Here is a 20159-nt window from a genome sequence, read left to right as displayed (position 1 = left end):
CAATAGGACCTGTGCCAAGAAGGCAGGTCATATTTGACATCACCGAACTTTAGATGTTGAGCTGTTTCAGTTGTATAAGTTGTATAAATCAGCCACTGTACTGACTGAGGAGAAATTTTTACTTACCTTCCTAAGAGGCACCCAAGCTTACTTTTAAAATTGTCCCAAAGTTTGGTGGCAATCCTCAAAGGTATTAGCTTTACACAGCAGATCCCAAAATATATTCCCAAACCACACTGGAGAGTTCCCCATTCATAAAAGAAAGGCTATGTGCCTAATAAAGGTTGTTGTTGTTATAAAAGAAATGCCCTTGCTTGCAACACAAGAGTATGAATTTCTTTATAAAGCTACTCTATTCTATTGCACAGTAGTAATTCAAATGACTGCAGTCATGCTACTATAAACCAGTGCATCTGATAATAGTGTCATTTTCTTTAGCCTCTTTTTAAGGAAAGAAAAAAATAGAATAACACAATCATAAAGGTCATCTAATCCAACCCCCCCTGCATCAGCCTGGAGCATCCCTGACAAATTTTTGTCCAGCCACTGACTGAAGAATGCCTGTGAGAGGGAGTTCAACACCTCCCTAGGCAGCCAACTCCACTTCTGAACTACTCATCCTGCAAAAATGTTTTCCCTCAAATCCAGCCAGTACCGTTCCACCTATTGTTGAGAGTTCTATCCTCTGTTGCTAACAGGAGCAACTCTTGGCCCTCCTCTAAGTGACAGCCTTCCAAACACTTAAAGAGACCAATCTGGTCCCCTCTTAGCCTCCTCTTCCCCAGACAGAATGTTCCCAAGTTCCTCAGCTTTTCTTCGTAGGCTTGGTCTCCAGATCCTTGATAATCCTCGTTGATCTCTTCTGCACCCTTTCCATTCTGTCCACATTCATTTTGAAATAAAGCCTCCAGAACCACGGACAAGACTCCAAGTGCTATCTGACCAGTGTGGAGTACAGTGGGAATATGACATCTATTCTGACATACAAGTTCAAAAGTGACACTTGTATTTGCATACGCTGCTGCTTGACATCTGCGTAGTCTTTTGTTTTAAGTGTCAGTATTCTGAAAATGCAGCAATATGTAATTCGTGGTATTTAGCAGCTGCTGAAATTGGAGGAACTAAGGTTAGATTTTCTTTTGCTACAGAACACTGACATTTACTCCAGAAAAAGAAAGAATCCTTGGATACAACGCATACCGCTGCAATGCTGGATGGTAAACAGACAAGTGCATCCATATGAAGGAAGCTGTAACAAAATGACAATGTAGACTCCCATGGCCCCATGGAAAATGTGGACTCAAGTCTACCACTCTAGCTATACCTTGTCTCACAGAAAGGTAAAATCTCAGTGTTGAATTATTTGGCAGCCACTTCCTAGATTTTCTTTGTACTGAAAGGAGGTGGTAGCCACCTTAGGGGACCAGGGAAAAAAGACAAAATTGGAAGGTTTTAGTTTTTTAAAAACTGATGCATGGAGAAGAATCCCTAGGTGTCCCCAAGTAGAAATGCAGTAAAAACTGCTGTGATAACACAAGGGATTTCAGAGATACATGTGGTTTTATCCATGGTGGTTATTTTAATATCAGGACTTTTTTTTATAGCAGAAGCACACAGTTTTCACTTCCTCCAAACATTGCAGGACTGCATTTTTACCTTTTGGTGGAACAAAGTACAGTATTACAATTAAATAACCAAAAGCCTGTGATCACACACATTCCAGTGAGTGATCTTCAATATTTTCACATGCTTACAGCTGCAGATGTTGCTCAGCCACAACTAGGATAGGAAAAACAGAGGGAAAGAACAGGCAGCCTTATCCACTGCTGTGTGTGTGTGTGTGGGGGGGAAGCCGGGGGAAAGTGTAACTACACCGCCTCCAAAGAGTAATGCGGAGGCATGCCTAGGGAAGAAAAAACAACTCATCCACAGCCTGAAACTCACCATTGTCGCACCAAAAATGGGTTATGCCTATAAGTCGCCAGCAGCAAAAGGGGGTGATTAAAGTCAGCTCCACCCCAGACTCCTATGGCAAAGAAGCACCAGCACAGCACCTGCGTTCATGCCCGGGTGTTGCGCAACATCCTGCTATGTTAGTCCCGCTTTCAATGGCATAGGTGCCATTTACACTCCTTGGACTGACGATGATACCAGCAGTGTTGTTAAGCCAGCTCCATAGCCCACCCTCTTCCAATAGATTGCACTGTCAAGCAGCTTCCCAAAGGTCACATGCTAATTCAGCTGCAAATTGGAATTAAAAGGAGAAGGACCGCACCTGGAGGGAAGGAATCAGAAGTGCATTTCACCATCCTGGAATCGGTATTCAGTTTACCACACCTGCCATTCACAAGCCTTTCAAGAAGGTAAAAGTTTTTATCATACGTTGATACAGGACAGCAACAAGTGACATTTCCCCCAAATCATACATTTCCCAGCAAGGCAAGAAGTAAACAATTCCTACCACAACATAGACTCTGGAATTTAATTGATTAAAATAATCCATACTATCTATCAGTATTTAAGGTTTTCCACTTTCTATGTAATTACTGCTTATAGATGTACAGGTTAATCATTTTAAAAAGTTACGTTTCGTGCGCCTAAAAGTCAACTCTGTCATCTATTCAAGTCAAATGTCATGGATGGCCATCTGTCAGGAGTGCTTTGATTGTGTGTTCCTGCATTGCAGGGGGTTGGACTTGACGGCCCTTGAGGTTTCTTCCAGCTCTGTGATTCTACATTAAGAACATTTAGGTGCAATTCTATATATTCAAAGTAGATTCAACTAAACTCAATGGGACTTGACTAAATATGCTTTGAATTAGTTGTAAACATTCAGCAAGATTCTGAGCTTCCAAAAAGCCAAAGGGTTTAAAGGGATGTGTTAAAATCTTATATAGAAACTGGATTTCAGCCAATATTTTAGCCTTCTGTCTTAGAATCAATAATTGATCAAAGAAAAATTCGCAAAGACTTGTGTTACTTGGGAATTTTATGGTGGTCTCCCAGTGAGCTATACAATGTTGTCAATACCAAAGAAAACCCAAATGTGTCTTGCGAATGACACAAAAAGGCATTGTAAGGGGTCAAGGGGTGCTGCCTCTTAGCAGTTTGACATCAGAGCTGAAAATCATCATTCCCTGAAAAATGAGAAAACAGCCATGATCTTCAAACAATGTGGGAACTGAAGAACAAGATGGATTCTAGTAGACAATGCTGTCAGGGGTAGAAAATGCACCCTGCTGAAACTGATTTCAAAATTTTGGATTAGATACAATTTTGTAATTTTCCATAGCTTGATCTACTAATCAGTTAGGAGAAAATTATAGCCATCAAACTGTTGGAACAAATATGCACCTCCTCATAAATCCAAGGGTCACTTGTTTTCAGATACAACCCACGTGATCATTTTAATACCAGAACAACATAACAAGAGTCCAACATTCTAAGCAATCCAGTTCTAGGAGACCAGAGCAACTTCTGAGATGGCCTAACACAATGTGAAAATATAGGGTTTGAAGAAGACTCACTCTTTTACTCGCTCAGAAGCAGGAGCATAGACTGCACTCTCTGAGACCAGGGGAAAAGACGAGAAAAAGGTGAGCTCTAGTTTTTTTGTGGGGGTTATCCTTAAAGCTCAATCCTTATCTGGTGTGTGAGTGTGTGTTTGAGGGCTTGTATGTTTGTTTTTTGAGGACTTGGGGAAGCTTTTGACTGTGTGGGAGGTTCCTTTGTTGTTGGCTGTATGTTTTCCTCAGGGTGTTGAGGAGTGGGGATTCTGTTTAATCACCCAACCAATCTGAATCAACTGCCACTTGCTACCACTCGCTCTTTGACTTGCCCAGAAGCAGCGGAGACAGTCTTGAACAGTGATTCTCAACCTTCCTAATGCCGTGACCCTTTAATACAGTTCCTCATGTTGTGGTGACCCCCAATCCTAACATTTATCCATTTTACAGATGGAGAACACTGATGCAGAGAGTCTTAGGTGACCCCTGTGAAAGGGTCGTTAGACCCCCAGGCTGAGAACCGCTGGTCTATAAGTACTCGTAAGGGAATAATGTGATCACTAAAAATCAACATGGGTTTCTTAAAAATAAGTCATGCCAGATTAATCTTATCTCTTTTTTTGAAAAACTTGATAGATGAAGGGAAAGCTGTGGACATAGCACACCTTGATTTTAGTAAGGCCTTTGACAAGGTGCCCTATAAGATTCTTGCAAGTCAGCTGGAAAGATGTGGACTAGACAACACAACTGCTAGATTAATTTGTAATTTGGTTGACTGGCCAAACACAAAGAGTACTCATCAATGGCTCATCTTCATCCTGGAGAGACGTGAGTAGTGGAGTGCCACAGGTTTCTGTCCTGGGTCCAGTGCTATTCAATATTTTTTTATCATTGGATAATTAAATAGAGGGTATGCTAATCAAATTTGCAGATGATATCAAATTAGGAAGGATAGCTAATACCCTGGAGAACAGGGGGAGGATTCAAGATGATCTGGACAGATTATAGAGAGCTGGGCCAAAACTAGCAAAATTAATTTCAACAGAGATAAATGTAAGATTCTACAGAAAGAGGACGGGTGACACTTGGCTTGACAACAGTATATGTGACAGGGATCTGGGAGTCTTAGTAGACCACAAACTAAACATGAATCAGCAGTGTGACATGGCAGCCAAGAAAGCCAATGTAATTCTGGGATGCATCAATAAGAGTATAGTGTCTAGATTGAGGGAAGTAATTGTACCTCTCTACTCTGCATTGGTCAGACCTCACCGAGAGTATTAGAAGGATATTGACAAGCTGGAACGAGTCCAGAGGAGGGCAACCAAAATGGTAAAAGGTCTGGAATCCATGCCCTATGGAGAGAGATCTAGGGAACTGGGGATGTTTAGTCTAGAGAAGCAAAGGTTAAGGGGAGACATGATAGCTATGTTTAAATATTTGAAGAGGGAGCAAGCTTGTTTTCTGCTGCCTCAGAGACTAAGACATGGAATAATGGATTCAAGGTGCAGGAAAAGAGATTCCACCTAAACATTAGGAAGAACTTTCTGACTGTCAGGGCTGTTCGACAGTGGAACTCACTGCCTTGGAGAGTAGTGGAGTCTCCTTCTTTGGGGTTTTTAAACAGAGGCTGGATAATCATATGTCAGGAGTACTTTGTGTGTTCCTGCATGGCAGGGGGTTGGACTTGATGGTCCTTGTGGTCTCTTCCAACTCTTAAGAGCTCAGCATTTTAAAGAGTACACCGTTTGACCATAAATTTTAAAATAAATGACTATATATATCAGTGATGGCGAACCTTTTTGAGACCGAGTGCCCAAACAGCAACCCAAAACCCACTTATTTATCGCAAAGTGCCAACACGGCAATTTAACCTGAATGCTGAGGTTTCAGTTAAGAAAAAATGGTTGGCTCTGAAGCGTGTATTACTCAGGAATAAGCTTGGTGGTAGTTGTTGGCTTTGCTTTGAAGCAACCATGCAACTCTTCGAACGGGTGACTCACGACCCTAGGAGGATTTACTCAGAAGCAAGCCACATTACCAGCAACCGAGCTTACTCCCAGGTAAAGGATCGCACTTTAGTTCTTCGCATGAAAATCAGTGGGGTTTAACAGCGCTTAACAGGGTTACCTATACTGCTCCCCCAAAACTAGGTCTTAGGTTTAATGCTAATAATCGAGCCCAGTGGCCCAGGCCAGCCTAGATGTGGGGGGGGGGGGGCGATTTCTCCCCCACATGATGAACTCTGTTTGTGTGTGCCCACAGAGAGGGCTCTGAGTGCCACCTCTGGCACCCGTGCCATAGGTTCGCCATCACTGATATATATCGTTATAAAAGCAGATGAACAAATTGGCTGGTTATGGCTACAATTTCTTAAGCAACCACATTTTCCCAATATCTTGGGAGACCTATTTCTCAGTATTTTCAACCAGATTCTAGCATTCAGAAAAAATATAGGGTGACACTCCTCTTCAAAACTACAGCATTACAGGATGCCAGCAGGGAAAACTGCACGTTTGAATGAACCCATTGCATAAAGCAAGCTAAGATCACATAAAGAAATGTGCTCACTAACCTTGCCATACCAACTTTCTATCTGCAGAAAATGTCTAATATGGGAAATATAGACAAGATACCAGAATTCTGAGATGGCACAATTATACGAGGGCTTACCATGTATTCTGAATAATGTGAGTGGTTCTGAAAATTAGCCAAGTTAAGCTGTAAACGCAGTACAAGGTAGCAATTTTATGACTTCTAAGCAGAGAGCCACCAAAGCATACCTATAGAAAATTGATAAGGCTATGGAGAGAATAAAATAGTATCTTTTACTCTCTTTAACAAAATAAAGACTCCAACTAGAAATACTGCAGAATTACATTCTACCCAACTGTCTAGTTAAGCTGGCCAAGGCAATCTTGGTAGGAGGAGGTATTGATACTTAATGGCCCATGGCAGACCAAGTTTATGCTTGACAGCATCTTTAACATTACTTAGTTTCCCAAGCCACATTAATGTATGAGGTTAACACCATTCAGAGGCCATCATGCCATGCAATAAATCAAGAATGTTCATTGGGTGCCCCATTCACTTCAGGATTTCTAGCTGTACTTTCCATAGGTTCTGTGATCGAGAACAGAACAAAGTAGCACAGTTATTATGTTGCCTGAAGTGTGCTGCCATCATCAAATGCCTATAGATTTTGTCATTACATGCTCACTTATTAGTAAGTAACAAAAGCTGTATTTTTCATCAGTACTCTTAAACTAATGTGATTTGCTACTTTTGTTTAAACATTTGTTTCACCTTTTTAAAAACTAAAGAGGTGACACCTCGAGAAAGGAAGACACATGGGGGGCAAGGAAGGGAGACAACTCCATAGCAAAAATACAGTGACCACTGATTTTGTGTATGCAGTATAATTTATATGGCATTAATTCCAGCTCCCCCACTGTTTTGCCTAGAACAGAAACAGATATTTAAGACACTAACCACAGCCTGCCATAGTCTCTGACTCACAAGCCAAAGACATTTTGGTATAGTGGAACACAATGAACCTTCAAAGGCAGGAAAGCAAGTTCAGCTTTGGTGGCAAGGTCAAAAAGGACATGCCTACCAGTACCATGGATTCTTTGAACAACCTGAACGTTAAACAGCCTGGGGTTCTATTATATTGCCATTTCAAAATAAATACAGAAAAATGGGGGCAAGCAACAGAATACCAAAAAAGCATAATTTAAAGGAAAGGCTCCAACTTTACTTAGAATATTTCTATTTGCCTGAAATGCCCCTTAACAGGACTAAAATATGCGCAGTTCCCAAGGCCCAAATTGTAAATACCGAGTGCATGTCCAACAACTGAACAGCTAGACTTCAGGTGCCAAGGCAACCAGGCTTCTGAGAAATACCAGTCCAGTGTGCATTTTTTTGTAGCTGGATGGGAACAATTATCTACAGGTCAAAATATTTCATATGTGCATATATCAGTTTGTAGATGATGTTCCCCTTAATAGATTGTCTTCAACATGTGCATTCTATGAGCTCCACTGTTGGGTTGGGGAAGTTTTCACTTTTTTAATTCCTCAAAAATGTAAAATTGAATAAATGGAGATTTGAGGGTGCAGGGAGGAAGGATACTGACATGCTACTATGCAATCAAACTACATCAAATCTGCTGTCAAGTGAGCATGCAAATGCAGAGTACTGCAATGTTGGTGGAAAGCAAGACAGTCTGATAAAACCTCCAGGTCTTCAGAGTTAAAGTGAAATCACCCTTTCCAAAAAAAAAAAAAAATGGTGCAGGAAGCAATTTTGACAGTTAGGTCTCTCTCTCTCTCCCCATCTCCCAGACCCTACTTCCTCCCTTCAAAGGGCAGGGAAAGCTCTCCTTGAAGGAATGACAAAGGCATAGTTGCAGAGCCCCCCCCCCCCTTCCCCAACAGATCTGTGAAATACACTTCCAAGATATAAACCCCATATCGCTTGGTCAAGCTGACCCACGCCCACCCCCACCCCCCAACATCAACTATAAAACTTCCAGAACAGCACCTATCATCACTTTGCTGAGCTGACCATGGTGGATTTTTTTAAAAAACGCCAGGCTAAAAAACCCCACCCAAGAAACTAAAGTTTCTGCACCCAGATCTTTAATGTGTCACAAATTCAGTATGTGTTAAAGAGCAACATGTTGCAACCACCTTTTGTTGGGGGGGGGGGGGAGGGATGGATTGAAAGAAACAGCGCTGGGGGAGGAGAAAAGGGGACGAGGCTGGAATAAAAGGCAGCTAAGTGACGAAATCAAGCTTTTTAACAAAAAAAGGGAGAGAGAGATCTTTTTCCCCCTTTCGGCGAGGATATTTCGAAGAGGGGTGGTGGTTATTTTCGCCTGTTTTCGCTGCAGGAGGCTCCTTGCGGGCAGCTCCGGGGAGGAGGAGAAGGAGAAAGAGACACACAGGGAAGAGAGAGAAAAAGAAAATGGCGCAGAGACTAAGTCCCCACCGTCGACAAGGCGACTTTCCAGGGGGCAATCGGGGCCCTAAAAGGATCCCCAAAAAACAGAGAAGCCCCGATCCGGGGTCTCCACTGTCCTCTCTACCCAGAAATGCGGTCAGATGGGTCGAGGGCCCCGAGATTGCGGAGCACTGGGGAGCTCGATGGGAACAATGGGGCCGGTAAGCGAGGAGACGGGACTTAGTCTCTGGGACGCCATGTCTGTCCTTTGCCATCCCCAGGAATACAAGGGAAAGGGGAAACAGGGGGAGAAAAGGAAAGCTCGCTATCCAGCCTAATTTAGACACTCACCATTCGCTCGGAAATCTGGATCGATCTGGTGGGGGAGGGGGGGAGGAAAATAAAAAAACACCCATTTAAAAAAGGAATACAGGAATGGCTTCACAAAAAATACCGCCGCCCCCCCACCCACCCCGCCACCCCAGTCCAAAGCATAGGCAGAAACCGACCAAGACACTCCGAAATCAAAGGATAAGGACCCAGATCTAGGGTTTTTCCCCTCCTTGCCGCCGCCCCCCCCCCCCGCCTTCTGGGTTTAATCGCCTTCTTCCTCGTGGGTGGCTATGTATTCTGAGTGGGTGGCTATCTTTCCTCTATATATTCTCACCCCCCACCCTCCCATGTTCCTTGCTTGTCCTCAGATGGGGGACGGGATGAATAAAAAGGGGGCAACATCCCTCCCCCCCCTCCCCCTCTTTGCTAAAAGGGCTGTGAGGATGCAGCCACCACTTTTAAGGGGAGGCGATGTTAAAGGCGAAATAGACAACTGGAAAGAGGCAAGGTGTGATGGTCTTAACGGACCCCCCTCCTCCGGGGGATTTCGGGGTTCAGCAGGGAGGAGGAAAGAATAATATGGTGCTAAAGAATAGATTGGTGCAATCATCATTTTGTCCAGGGAAGACAGGAAAGCAATGGGGCTCTCAGAATAAAACAGGGACAGATTCTTCCTTATACTGCCTGATAGGATCGGGACCACCTTCTAAGGAAACGGGGGCAGATCTAAGTGCTAAGAGGGTGACTCCTTCCCCCCTCCAGATTTTCTGAAAGGCAAGTGAAAGGCCTTTAGTGTCCCTACACATTCCTCCCCCTGCCCATAGAAGTACGGGCCCCCTTACCTGGGAGTCGTTGTGCAGCTGATCCCCACTCATGCCTACGGCGATGCCTGTGGGGGGACAACGGAAAGCCTGCCCAACAGCGAGGTCTAAGGCCGAAGGAAGAACGCTGCCCCCTCAATACAGCACAGTCAGTTGTGTAACAGACTAAGTCCCGATTTCCGTTCACTGCGCAAGCGCAGCGACTTTTAAACCGCCGGGCGGAGCTAGGCGAGACTACGGGGGCGGGACCATCGGTTGGGAGCACCCACCGCTGTATTTGCATTCTCCCGCCCACTCCCTCCTTTTTCTCCAATCAGCAGCGTTCGTGACGCCTTATTTCCCTTGCTGGCCCCGCCTCCCCCTCTACAACTGTGCTGTTTCAGCCACACCTCTTCCTTTTCCGCCATTTCCGAAAAATGCCGGTTGTTTCCCGTCCCTTACTTTGGCTTGTCTTCCTCTGGGCTCAGCACGCCGGGTGCTATTTGCATATCCGGTCACACCCTCCTTTTCCCCACCAATGAACAGCAAGAGGTGGGCTTCCCAAATTTGCATCTCCTGCCGCAAAGAAGATACTTTTCCGCAGCGCATTGTGCAAGAGGTAATGTGCGTCTATTGCGCAAACGTACGATCTCCGACTGTCTGTTACGTATTTTACGGTTCTTTGTAAGCATGCGCAGAAATCCTCTGCTTCAGCACTTTTGAGTGACAGTCTAAAGATAAGAGTTACAGTCGGGGCTGGAAAGTCTAATGGTTATTATAACTCAATACTAGTTTATACTACTTTCTCTTTCTCGTTATGGGCACTTGAGGCCGCAATCGAAGCGCTTCTCTCCTTTTTTTAAATTTCTGGGCTAGCTCGGGACATTGCACGCTATTTAATAAGTGCAGGCATCTCAGACAAAACTTGATGAAACTCTATTCCAAGCCGAATGAGAAGATCCTCCTCTTCAAAATGCCTAGGAAGAAAGCAAGTCGGAGTTCGTCGTCTGGATCGGTATAAAAGTTTATTTGGCTTGCATGGGATGTGCCTGAATTTACAGAATCCCGCTGGTGCTTGTATGTGGTCGCCGTGCAGTCAAGCCAATGTTATATAAATAGGATAGAACCAGTGGTGGGATTCAAATAATTTAACAACCGGTTCTGGTGGTGGGATTCAAATAATTTAACAACTGGTTGTTTACAAGCACCATTTTAACAACCAGTTCTGCCGAAGTAATGTGAACCTGCTGAATCCCACCACTGGATAGAACATGTCCATTTATTCCAGCATAAAAATGTGCCCAAGTCAGAGCTCCATCAAATGCTTGGAATGCATGCATGTGCTTTGTTGCATAGAAAGCAAAACAGGAGAGGCGTGTGGAGGTGTCAGGAAGAGTTTGAAACCATAGCCAATAAAAAATAAATCAGTCTATGTAGAGTGGGCGTGAAATATTCCTGACTGTAGAAGACTGGACAGAGCAAGATAAACCTAAGATCCAATCAAGGAAGGTGCAGCATACAAACAGATAAGCAGTACTGATTAACAACTTTGAAGGGTGGGTCATGCTCAGCAGTTAACACCTATAGTTAAATCCTTCGGGATTCAGCTGTACATTTATGGTATGCATATATGATGTACAAATCCAGTACATATTTTCAGTGACCCCTTTGTTTCTGATGGCCATCACCCAAATTCCTGAATATCCACTTTGATCCCTGCTTGTTCTGTCACCTTTTGAAAGGGCTTCGGTTCCTAGGATTGTATATTCAAGCTGGAGTGATCAGTACAAAGGAATTCTCCTCCATTAGAAGTGCTAGTGGGGAGAAAGGGCTGTGTAAAGTCCCAACTACACCTAAGTTCTGAGTGCCCTACGCCTACTTGTAGATCATGCCTTGTGCAGTAGTTCTTGACCCCCATTAAGTATCAGTGACTCAGCAAATAAATTCCAATCCAACTGATGGCCCATTTTGATTCCAGTTTCAGTAGCCATAGAATTTTGAGCCAGCTGTATCTCACCCATTCTGCTGGTGCACAGCGTCTTGCACTGTTCAAGTAATGGTATGGCACACAATTTAGAGGGTGAAAAGGTTTCTCCCATAGCTCTTATAAATTTTTATAGCAGCCCAAAACTCTTCGTTATTGCTGCAGAAAATAACGACAATGTGCATGCGCTTAGTCTAAGTACCCCCATATCTTATGAACTATTGATGCACATATGATCCTATGTACAACATGGTTTCTTCCTACTTGGAAATAGGTTTCATAGGCCTATTTTTAGGCAAAGGACCCTTGAATTGTAGCCCTAATGTATTTTTAATGAATATTTTACTAATGCTATTTAGAATTCATTTGAGAATGCTGTGTTGTATTTACATAGCACAAGTGAAGATCAACAGCGATCTTCACAACAATAGTGCTGTGTGAGGTAGACTAGTATTCTGTCTGTATTATAGATGAGGGAGGAGGATTTCCATTGATCTCACTGAGCTTAGAATTGGATGAGCTCATGGCTCATGCTTTTAACCACTGTGCTGCACTACATGAGGAAGATGCTAGTATGGGATCAGTTAATGAGGCAATGATCTGAGAAAGATCACTGTATAACTAGCAAACTCTTATCACTTTTAGAAGATTCTTAAAGGCAAGATGTATCAGGCTATATTTCTGTTTTCTCCCAAGACTTTCAGTTTCTATTCCATTCTTGGGCAAGGTGTTCCAGCTTCTGGGATCTGTAGAAATATAACCTCTGAGTGGACTGTGAATTCATCTGGTGCATATGTGTGTAAATGTATGCAATTAAAGTGACGTGAGGTACAGCCTGCTGTTTCACATACTGATAAAGCTCATTTTGAACCTATGAGGATAAGCCTGTTTAAGCCTTTCCTTCACATTCAACTAGATTGTATTTTCATCTGTGAATTGTGGGAAGTGGGAAAATAGGACATTCTGAACACAGCCCTCTTCCACAGAAGGGATTCCAGGGCCACAGCCTAAATATAAATAGTGTTTGAGCCCTCCAAGTCCTTTAACCCGACTTGGCATGTGTGTAAGAGGCTCTCTAATTTTTATGTATCAAGTAAAAATATCACAGTGAACTATTGTACTGAAATGTTATGTCTATAATGGCCACAGATAAATTGATCAAAAGACTGGGAATATATGTATTATACCGTTTTGTGGTATTGTCTTCTCATTCTGTAATTCTCCCTTGAGTCTCAGCAAGAAAGGTGAACTGTAAATGAAATAAAGGAATCATTAAAAAATACAGAAGGCTTCTCCAAGTTGTGATTTTACCCATGGGATGCTTCCTAGCAGCATATTTACAACTCATAGAGGTACAGGGTTGGAAGGGGTCACACAATCCATCTAGTCCAACCCTCTGCTCCATGTCAGGGATGCTTCAGGAAGATCATACAAGTATTCATCCAGCCAGTGCTTGAAGACTTCCAGTGAGGGGGAGCTCACCACCTGTCTAGGCAGCCAATTCTACCTCTTGAATTACTCTTATTGTCATTTTTTCCCCTTAATATCCAGCTGGTATATTCTTGCTCATAATTTATATCCATTATTGCGAGTCTTATCTTCTGCTGTCTCTGTTCAGACATTACAAAGTGGCAGATGTTTGTATCATGCATACACATGGCTTATTGTCAAGTTTGCGTATCACCCTTTCCCCCTTCATAGAATCATAGGCCGTTTCTGCACAGTGGCAGAAACAGCTCTCCACTGGCATTAATTTTGCCTGTGGAGGCTTGGAAACCGCTCGCACGGTATTGTGCGGGCGGCCCTGAGGCTGCAGCGAACCACAGAGGCAGCTCCGCATGGAGTTACCTCTGGTCCGGTTTGTTTACTTACCTCTCCTCCCTGCGCAGTTCTGGATGGCTGGAGGGACACCCCTACGCTGCCCTCCAACCTCCGGGGCATGATTCTAGACTGTGCATGTGGGAGGGCTGTGCTGGACTGTCAGAAGGTGTCAAAGAGAGGGAGCAGGAAGGAACTGGATTTCAGAGTGAAAGGACTGGGAGTGTCAAAGCTCTAGTCAGCGAGTCAGAGCGTGTTAGGGTTTCTGAGTGAAAAGTCAAAGCTCTGTGAAAGAGTTAGTCAGAAAGTCAGAGCCCTTAGGGGATGGAACGGAATATCAAAACTAATAAATAAATAAACTGTTAGACAAAATAAAGACAGTCTGAAAGATCTAAGAGAGAAGCGGTCAGACAGTGTCAAAGTGATTTTTAATATTGTTGTTGTTATTGTTGTTATTATTATTATTATTTATTAGATTTATAGGCCGCCTCACCCCCAAAGGGCTGGAGGCGGCTCACAATACAACTGTTTCCAGTAACAGCACATAAAATACATAACTAAGACTTAATCCCATTAAAACAAATTCCAATAGCAGCAGTTACTTAAAATTTAAATAACAAAGTTAAGAGCAAGCAACATTTAAAGACAGGTGCCTGATCAAAAAGGCTGGGAGGGGAAAGGCAGGGCCCAAGATGGAATCAAGGCCCTGCTAAGATGGAAAACTGGCAGCCTCAGTGGGGGGCGGTAGACCAGCGGCCAGCCCTGCCGGTGGAACAGCTCCATCTTACAGGCCCTGCGGAACTCACCAAGGTCCCGCAGGGCCCGGACAGCTGGAGGGAGAGCGTTCCACCAGGCAGGGGCCAGAGCCGTAAAGGCCCTGGCCCGGGTCAAGGCCAGCTGCATCGTTGCAGGGCTAGGGGTTTCCAGCAGTTCCGCCACTGCCAAACATAGCGGTCTATGCGGGACATAAGGGGTGATGCGATCCCGCAGGTATGAGGGAGTGAAGTCCTCAAAGTATTTGTTGCCTCAGTTTGCCTCAGTCAACATTCTGGCACCAGCATTCTGCACCAACAGACGTTTATGAAACTTTTAAAGTGGAGTCTGTGCGAAGTGTCCCCCACCCCCCCAAAACGGGTTATATACCGTAGCGTCCTACAGCTGTTATATTTGCCCTGTGTGGAATCAACCCAAGTCTGTTTCAGTCTCATAGCCAGGCCTGAAAAACAGATTAAATTGGATCCAAACAATCCTGTGGGAATGCAATTCTAAAGTGCTGAGGGGCCTGATTTGAAACAGGAGCACAGCATGAAAGGAGAGGGGCTTCCCCCTCACACTGTTTTCCACAATCCAGCACAGTACTGGGAGGCATTATTTGCCTCATTGCAGGGCTGCTCTTGAATAAACTATTTTCCTGATCATGACTTTCTGCAAATAGGTGGTCCCAGTGACTTTTTAAGCCATTACTGTAGCCACCGATTTCTGGATGTGTGCTGTGAAGATCTGATAGAAAAGCAATGGACAGATATTATATATACACACACATATACATACACATACACATACACACATATATATATACATATATATATATATGTATATATATATGTATATATATATGTGTGTGTGTGTGTATGTGTGTGTGTATGTGTGTGTATATATATATATATGTATATGTGTGTGTGTGTGTGTGTGTGTATATATATATATATGTATGTATATATGTGTGTGTGTGTATATATATGTATATGTGTATGTATGTATGTATGTATGTATGTATGTGTGTGTATATGTATATATGTATATGTATGTGTGTGTGTGTGTGTGTATATAATATTAAAAATATTAAACTGAAATACTTTTTCAAATGCTACCAGTACAGGCTTTATTCTAAAATGGGTTGGGAGTCCCAGAATCCTTTGGCCAAATGACATCATTTTGTACAATGATTTAGAAGAATATTAACCCATGCCAATTAACATTCTCATCCAGGAGTATATCTGATTCTCTAGGGTACAAAAAAATTAATTTTATTACAGTGAAGCAGCCAGAGATATTGATGTTCCAGCAAAACTGGCTACTTCAATTACAGAGATCAGCAGAGAGTATAATGTTAAAACATGTTTATGATCACTTGCATGCCAAGACTGCTAATATCCCATTAAGACAAAAGAAGACAATCCACACACCATAGTCCTAATAATTGTTCTGCCTTTGCTGACTCAACATGACAACAGTATGGCATGATTATAGTTTAATCAAGTCAGGTTTATAACTTAGAAAAGAAAGAGTAAGAAAGACAAATTTACATGAAATTATCAATGAAGTCACTTTAAAAACTAAAAAAATCAATAGCAATCTTCAGATATAGATAATTTCTCTTGCTTTGGCGATTCACTTAGATTTTGAATGTTCTCTTGTAATTTCATTACATTTTTCTATCCCCATTCTAAGTGAAAAACAGATGTTGGGAAACTTTAAGGCCACCTTGTTCCGTGCTCTTCTACTGAAGGGCTTTTTTTGAGGGCTATTTTAAAAAATCAATAATGATGATTGTACTATAGCAGAGTAACGTTATACCAATCTGTAGCCATGATTTACTAGTTCCTTTGAATTAGCAGCCTTCTATTACAGAAAATAAATCTCTGGTCCTTTATGTTGTAGAGGCTAATTTCTTTTCTTTCTTTTTATAAGGCTGTGAATTTGGAGGAACTAGTAGATTGTGGGAACAGGTTACTATAATGATATTGTGCTGTTTTGCCATAGCAATTGCCAATTTTTAAAATAAAGTCTTTTGATGTTTAAATGGCACAACAATCCAGGGGAAATGCTACCTGATGAAGAAAAGTGCACACAAATCTTCCATGTGGACACTGTCTTGTCAGTGTGAATGCCACAGGCAAGGAAAAGGAAACAGAATTCTTGTAGTGTGAAGGTAGCCTTAAACAACAAAAGTAAAGAAATTAAGCACTTGGGAGGCAAGTCATATCCACATGAAGCCGCTCTGTACTCTCCCAGAAATTTGTCCATTAAAGTCAGTATTAGGATGTTGTGGGTTTTATGGCCATATTCCATTAGTATTTTCTCCTAACGTTTCGCCTGCATCTGTCAGGAGAAAATACTACTGGAACACGGCCATACAACCTGGAAAACCCACAATATCCTGGGCCCCTTCCGCACAAGCAAAATAATGCATTTTCAAACCACTTTCACAACTGTTTGCAAGTGGATTTTGCTATTCCGCACAGCTTCAAAGAGCACTGAAAGCAGTTTGAAAGTGCATTATTCTGCCTGTGCGGAATGAGCCCTAGTGATTCCGGCTGTGAAAGCCTTTGACAATACGAGGTCACTGTTGTCTTTTCAGACTGGCATCAGCTTTCAAGGGTCTTATGCAGCAGTATTTCCATCACCTACAGTTGATCCTTTTGACTGGGAATGCCAGGTTTTGAACATGGGACCTTCTGGATGCCAAACTGATTCTCTAGTACCAAATCACAGCTCCTCTTAGTCACGAGCTTGTTTCAGAGTAATTTACTTGAGGATAACATCAATATCAAATTGGTGCCAATTATACCAAGCACACATTCCCCATCACCTGCATAAGGCAGCAGTGTGGACACACCCTTTGACAGTGCCGCAATCCATCTTTAATTATTGAGTTTGCAGAAGAATCATATGTAATTATAGGTTTAATGGCTAATATCAGCTAGGTTTTATAAAAGTGTGTTTTCTTCCAGAGAATGGGATCATTCCTTCTATGGGGATGAGTCAGAAAGAAGAAATGGCATATAATAACGGAGGGATGAAAACAAGAGGTTCCGAATAATTCTAATTGAGTTAAATGGGACTTTAACCAGTTGGATGATATTGCATGGTCTGTTTGTGCAAATTCAGCTGAGGCTATTTTATTTTTTAATGGATTCGTTAGGACCTATGGGTCACATTTATTCTTGAGCAGATGTGACCAGAAATTCACTCGAAGTAGTGTCTTTCAGGAAAACTTTTCTCAGGAGAAGGAATTTCACTGACAGAGGAATTTTAAAAAAGAACAAGAGCAATGGACATTCAGGAATATGTAAGTCAATATTTGTGGGTTAGTTCAAACAGATATATGAAATTTAGATTCGTCCCCTAACCACTTCTCAGTCCTCCACAATTTATAGTCCCCTCTAGTTCTCCCAGCCGCTCCATTTCCTTCCTATTGATAGCACTTGCCCCAAAATATTAGGTAAAGTAAGCCCCAGGTCTGTCCTTTAGAGCGTTTCCTTCTTGAATCCCATATTTTCACCACCCATTATCCTCTGCCTTGCTCCTTTCATTCACCCTCTCAGCCCTCTTCCTGCAATGATATCATGGAATCATCACACACTTCAAAATTCCTCAAGGAGAAATGGTCAGCAATAGTTCTTAACAAAATAAGTTTCTGTGAGCAGTGTAACTGGGGAAAATCTCACATGGAAGGTGGTTAGAAGGCCTAATTGCACACTATATGATCACCACGAGGTGTTACAGATAGATTCCCCAGGAAACTCAGTTCTCAAGTGCATATGGGCCCAGTATGGATCAGGACCATGGCACGTGGGGAGAAGCATTTCCTGCCACTTGCACCTCCTGTTTTCCTGAGTCAAAATGTCCCCAAGGCAGTGATATTTACTCCATTGGAAGCTGCATGTGCATTGATGGGGTACATTCACAGCTCGCAGTGGGCCATGTAGTGCCCCATTGGGACCATTTTGAGTTGGGAAAATTGTTCAAGAGGAGGCAAGAGTCCATTTTAGCTGAATGTTACAATCCAAAACTGAATCAGGGCCACACACATTTGAGAACTCAGTTCCCATAGAAAACTCACATCTGATGTCTCCCTGTAGTGGTCATGTCAAATGAGAGCACACAGAAATGTGACAGCTGCAGTCACAGAGTAAGGCTAGTGGTGGGCCTGTTCTTAGTATAGTACAAGAGAACAAATTATCTGTAGGCTCCTGTCAGAATCAAAGTCTTATTTAAATGTGGGTGTTTTGTTTTTATTTAACTGCGTTTGGCAACAAATATTCTCCTGAGAAAGGGCTGTGCAACTTGAAATACCCGGAGCTTAGAATCCAACACTGGGATAATGCATATTCCAAGAATGGTGTATTTTCATCTGTCAGGTACCTTTGGCATCACCCTCTTTTTAAGTCTTCACAACCTAGGACCCGTCCATCACAGCTTTGTGTGTGCTAAATGCCATCAAGGTACTTCTGACTGATGGAGAACCTATGAAGCAGTGTCCTCCCAAATGTCCTATTGTTAACAGCCCTGCTCAGGTCTTGCAAACTGAGGACTGAGGCTTTTCTTGATTGAGTCAATCCATCTCAAGTTGGGTCTTCCTCTTTTCCTACTGCCTTCAACTTTTCCTAGCATTATTGTTTTCTCCAGTGACTCCTGTCTTCTAATAATGCGATCAAAGTACAATAGCCTCAGTTTAACCATTTTAACTTCTAGAGACAGTTCAAGATTGATTTGATCTAGAACCCGCTTGTTTGTTTGTTTGTTTGTTTGTTTGTTTTGGTGGTCCACAGTATCATAGCACTCTCTTCCAACACCAAATTTCAAAGGAATCTACTTTTTTCCTGTCAGCTTTCTTCATTGTCCAACTTTGGCACGCAAAGTTGGGACATGCTTCATTAAAGAAGTACACACTGTTGCCAGGGTTTAGACCTCAGGCGAAAAGGTAGTTTTGCTTTTTGTGCTGATTTTACTAGACTAACAGTGCAGTCCTGTTAGTTTACAATTAGTACAATCTAGACTCAGAAGATAAGCCCGTTGAATTCCATGGGACTTTTTCCCTATTAAGCGCACTTAGGATAGCAACCTATATAGACTAGTGATAACGAGCACAGTGGTTGTTCCCTATAACATATGGATTGTAAGTGACTAGCAGTGGCATTATAAGCAGAGGTAAAGTCTTCTAAGCCCAGTCCACTTAGAATTGTGTAACTCTGTTTGGGATTCCACAGACTGAGGAAACCAAAGGCTTTTGGGGCCGGCCAAATCAAATGTTCCTGTAGGAGGAACACATGAAAGCAAAAGGTCCAAATAAATACTAAGTGGGCTTTCATATTATCAATCAAGAAAAGGTGTGTAGCCTCCATTTTCTGGCCAAAGCAATAGTCACATGCTAAGTTATAGAGCTTGAAGAATCAGGACAGATCTTCCACCCCTTGCAACCATCTCTGTGCAACCAGATCTGCCACCCCTTGCAACCATTCCTGTGTCTTCTTTAGAGTTATAGTCAAGGGGGAATTAAACCAGGCAGTAATTTTGGATTTAGTAGGTAAAGACCATACTATCCGTGGAAGGTATTTTTGGGAGATTGTTGAGGGACGTCTTTCTTCCACTTTGAGACCCATGGCTGCTTCTGTGACATTTGAGCCATCGTTTGAACTGCTGAGAGGCTCTGAAATAGCATCTGTCATTTTCACTTCTCTTTTCTGCTGAATGTCATCTTTGTGCATCTGTTGACCTCACTACGGTATCAGGAGTTGGGTAAGCGTTCAGTTTCTAAGTCAAGAGATGGAGAAAGATCAAGCCTACCTGGAAGTCTAACTCCAGATGTGCAAGAGCAGGTTGGATCAACCAGTAACCAAAAAGCACTTCTTACAGGCTCAGCATTACTCACCTCTTTATGATGTCACATGTTCAAAGACGGCATTGAAAACTGGTTCAAATCCCAGCTTCCAAAAAAAATGATTTCAAACAATTATTTGAAAAATTAACAAGGGTTTCTTTTAT

At 42.6% G+C, this 20159-nt stretch overlaps 1 protein-coding gene across 1 annotated transcript in view; it reads right to left on the bottom strand.

Moving 5' to 3' along the window:
• Nucleotides 1-9803, bottom strand: part of TOP1 (DNA topoisomerase I) — a 91965-nt gene extending 82162 nt beyond the window's left edge. Inside the window, exons 1-2 of the mRNA XM_048496442.1 lie at nucleotides 9632-9803; nucleotides 8808-8832 (exon numbers count right to left, since the gene is read on the bottom strand). Coding sequence (XP_048352399.1) covers nucleotides 8808-8832; nucleotides 9632-9664 — 58 coding nt within the window. The 5' untranslated portion in view covers nucleotides 9665-9803. The remainder of the gene's footprint in view (nucleotides 1-8807; nucleotides 8833-9631) is intronic.
• Nucleotides 9804-20159: the final 10356 nt, after the last annotated feature.

This window comes from Sphaerodactylus townsendi, linkage group LG05 (assembly GCF_021028975.2).
Source record: "Sphaerodactylus townsendi isolate TG3544 linkage group LG05, MPM_Stown_v2.3, whole genome shotgun sequence".
NCBI classification, from domain to species: domain Eukaryota; kingdom Metazoa; phylum Chordata; class Lepidosauria; order Squamata; family Sphaerodactylidae; genus Sphaerodactylus; species Sphaerodactylus townsendi.
The sequence above is the reverse complement of the archived record's forward strand: the minus strand, read 5'-3'. Positions and strand labels throughout refer to the sequence as shown.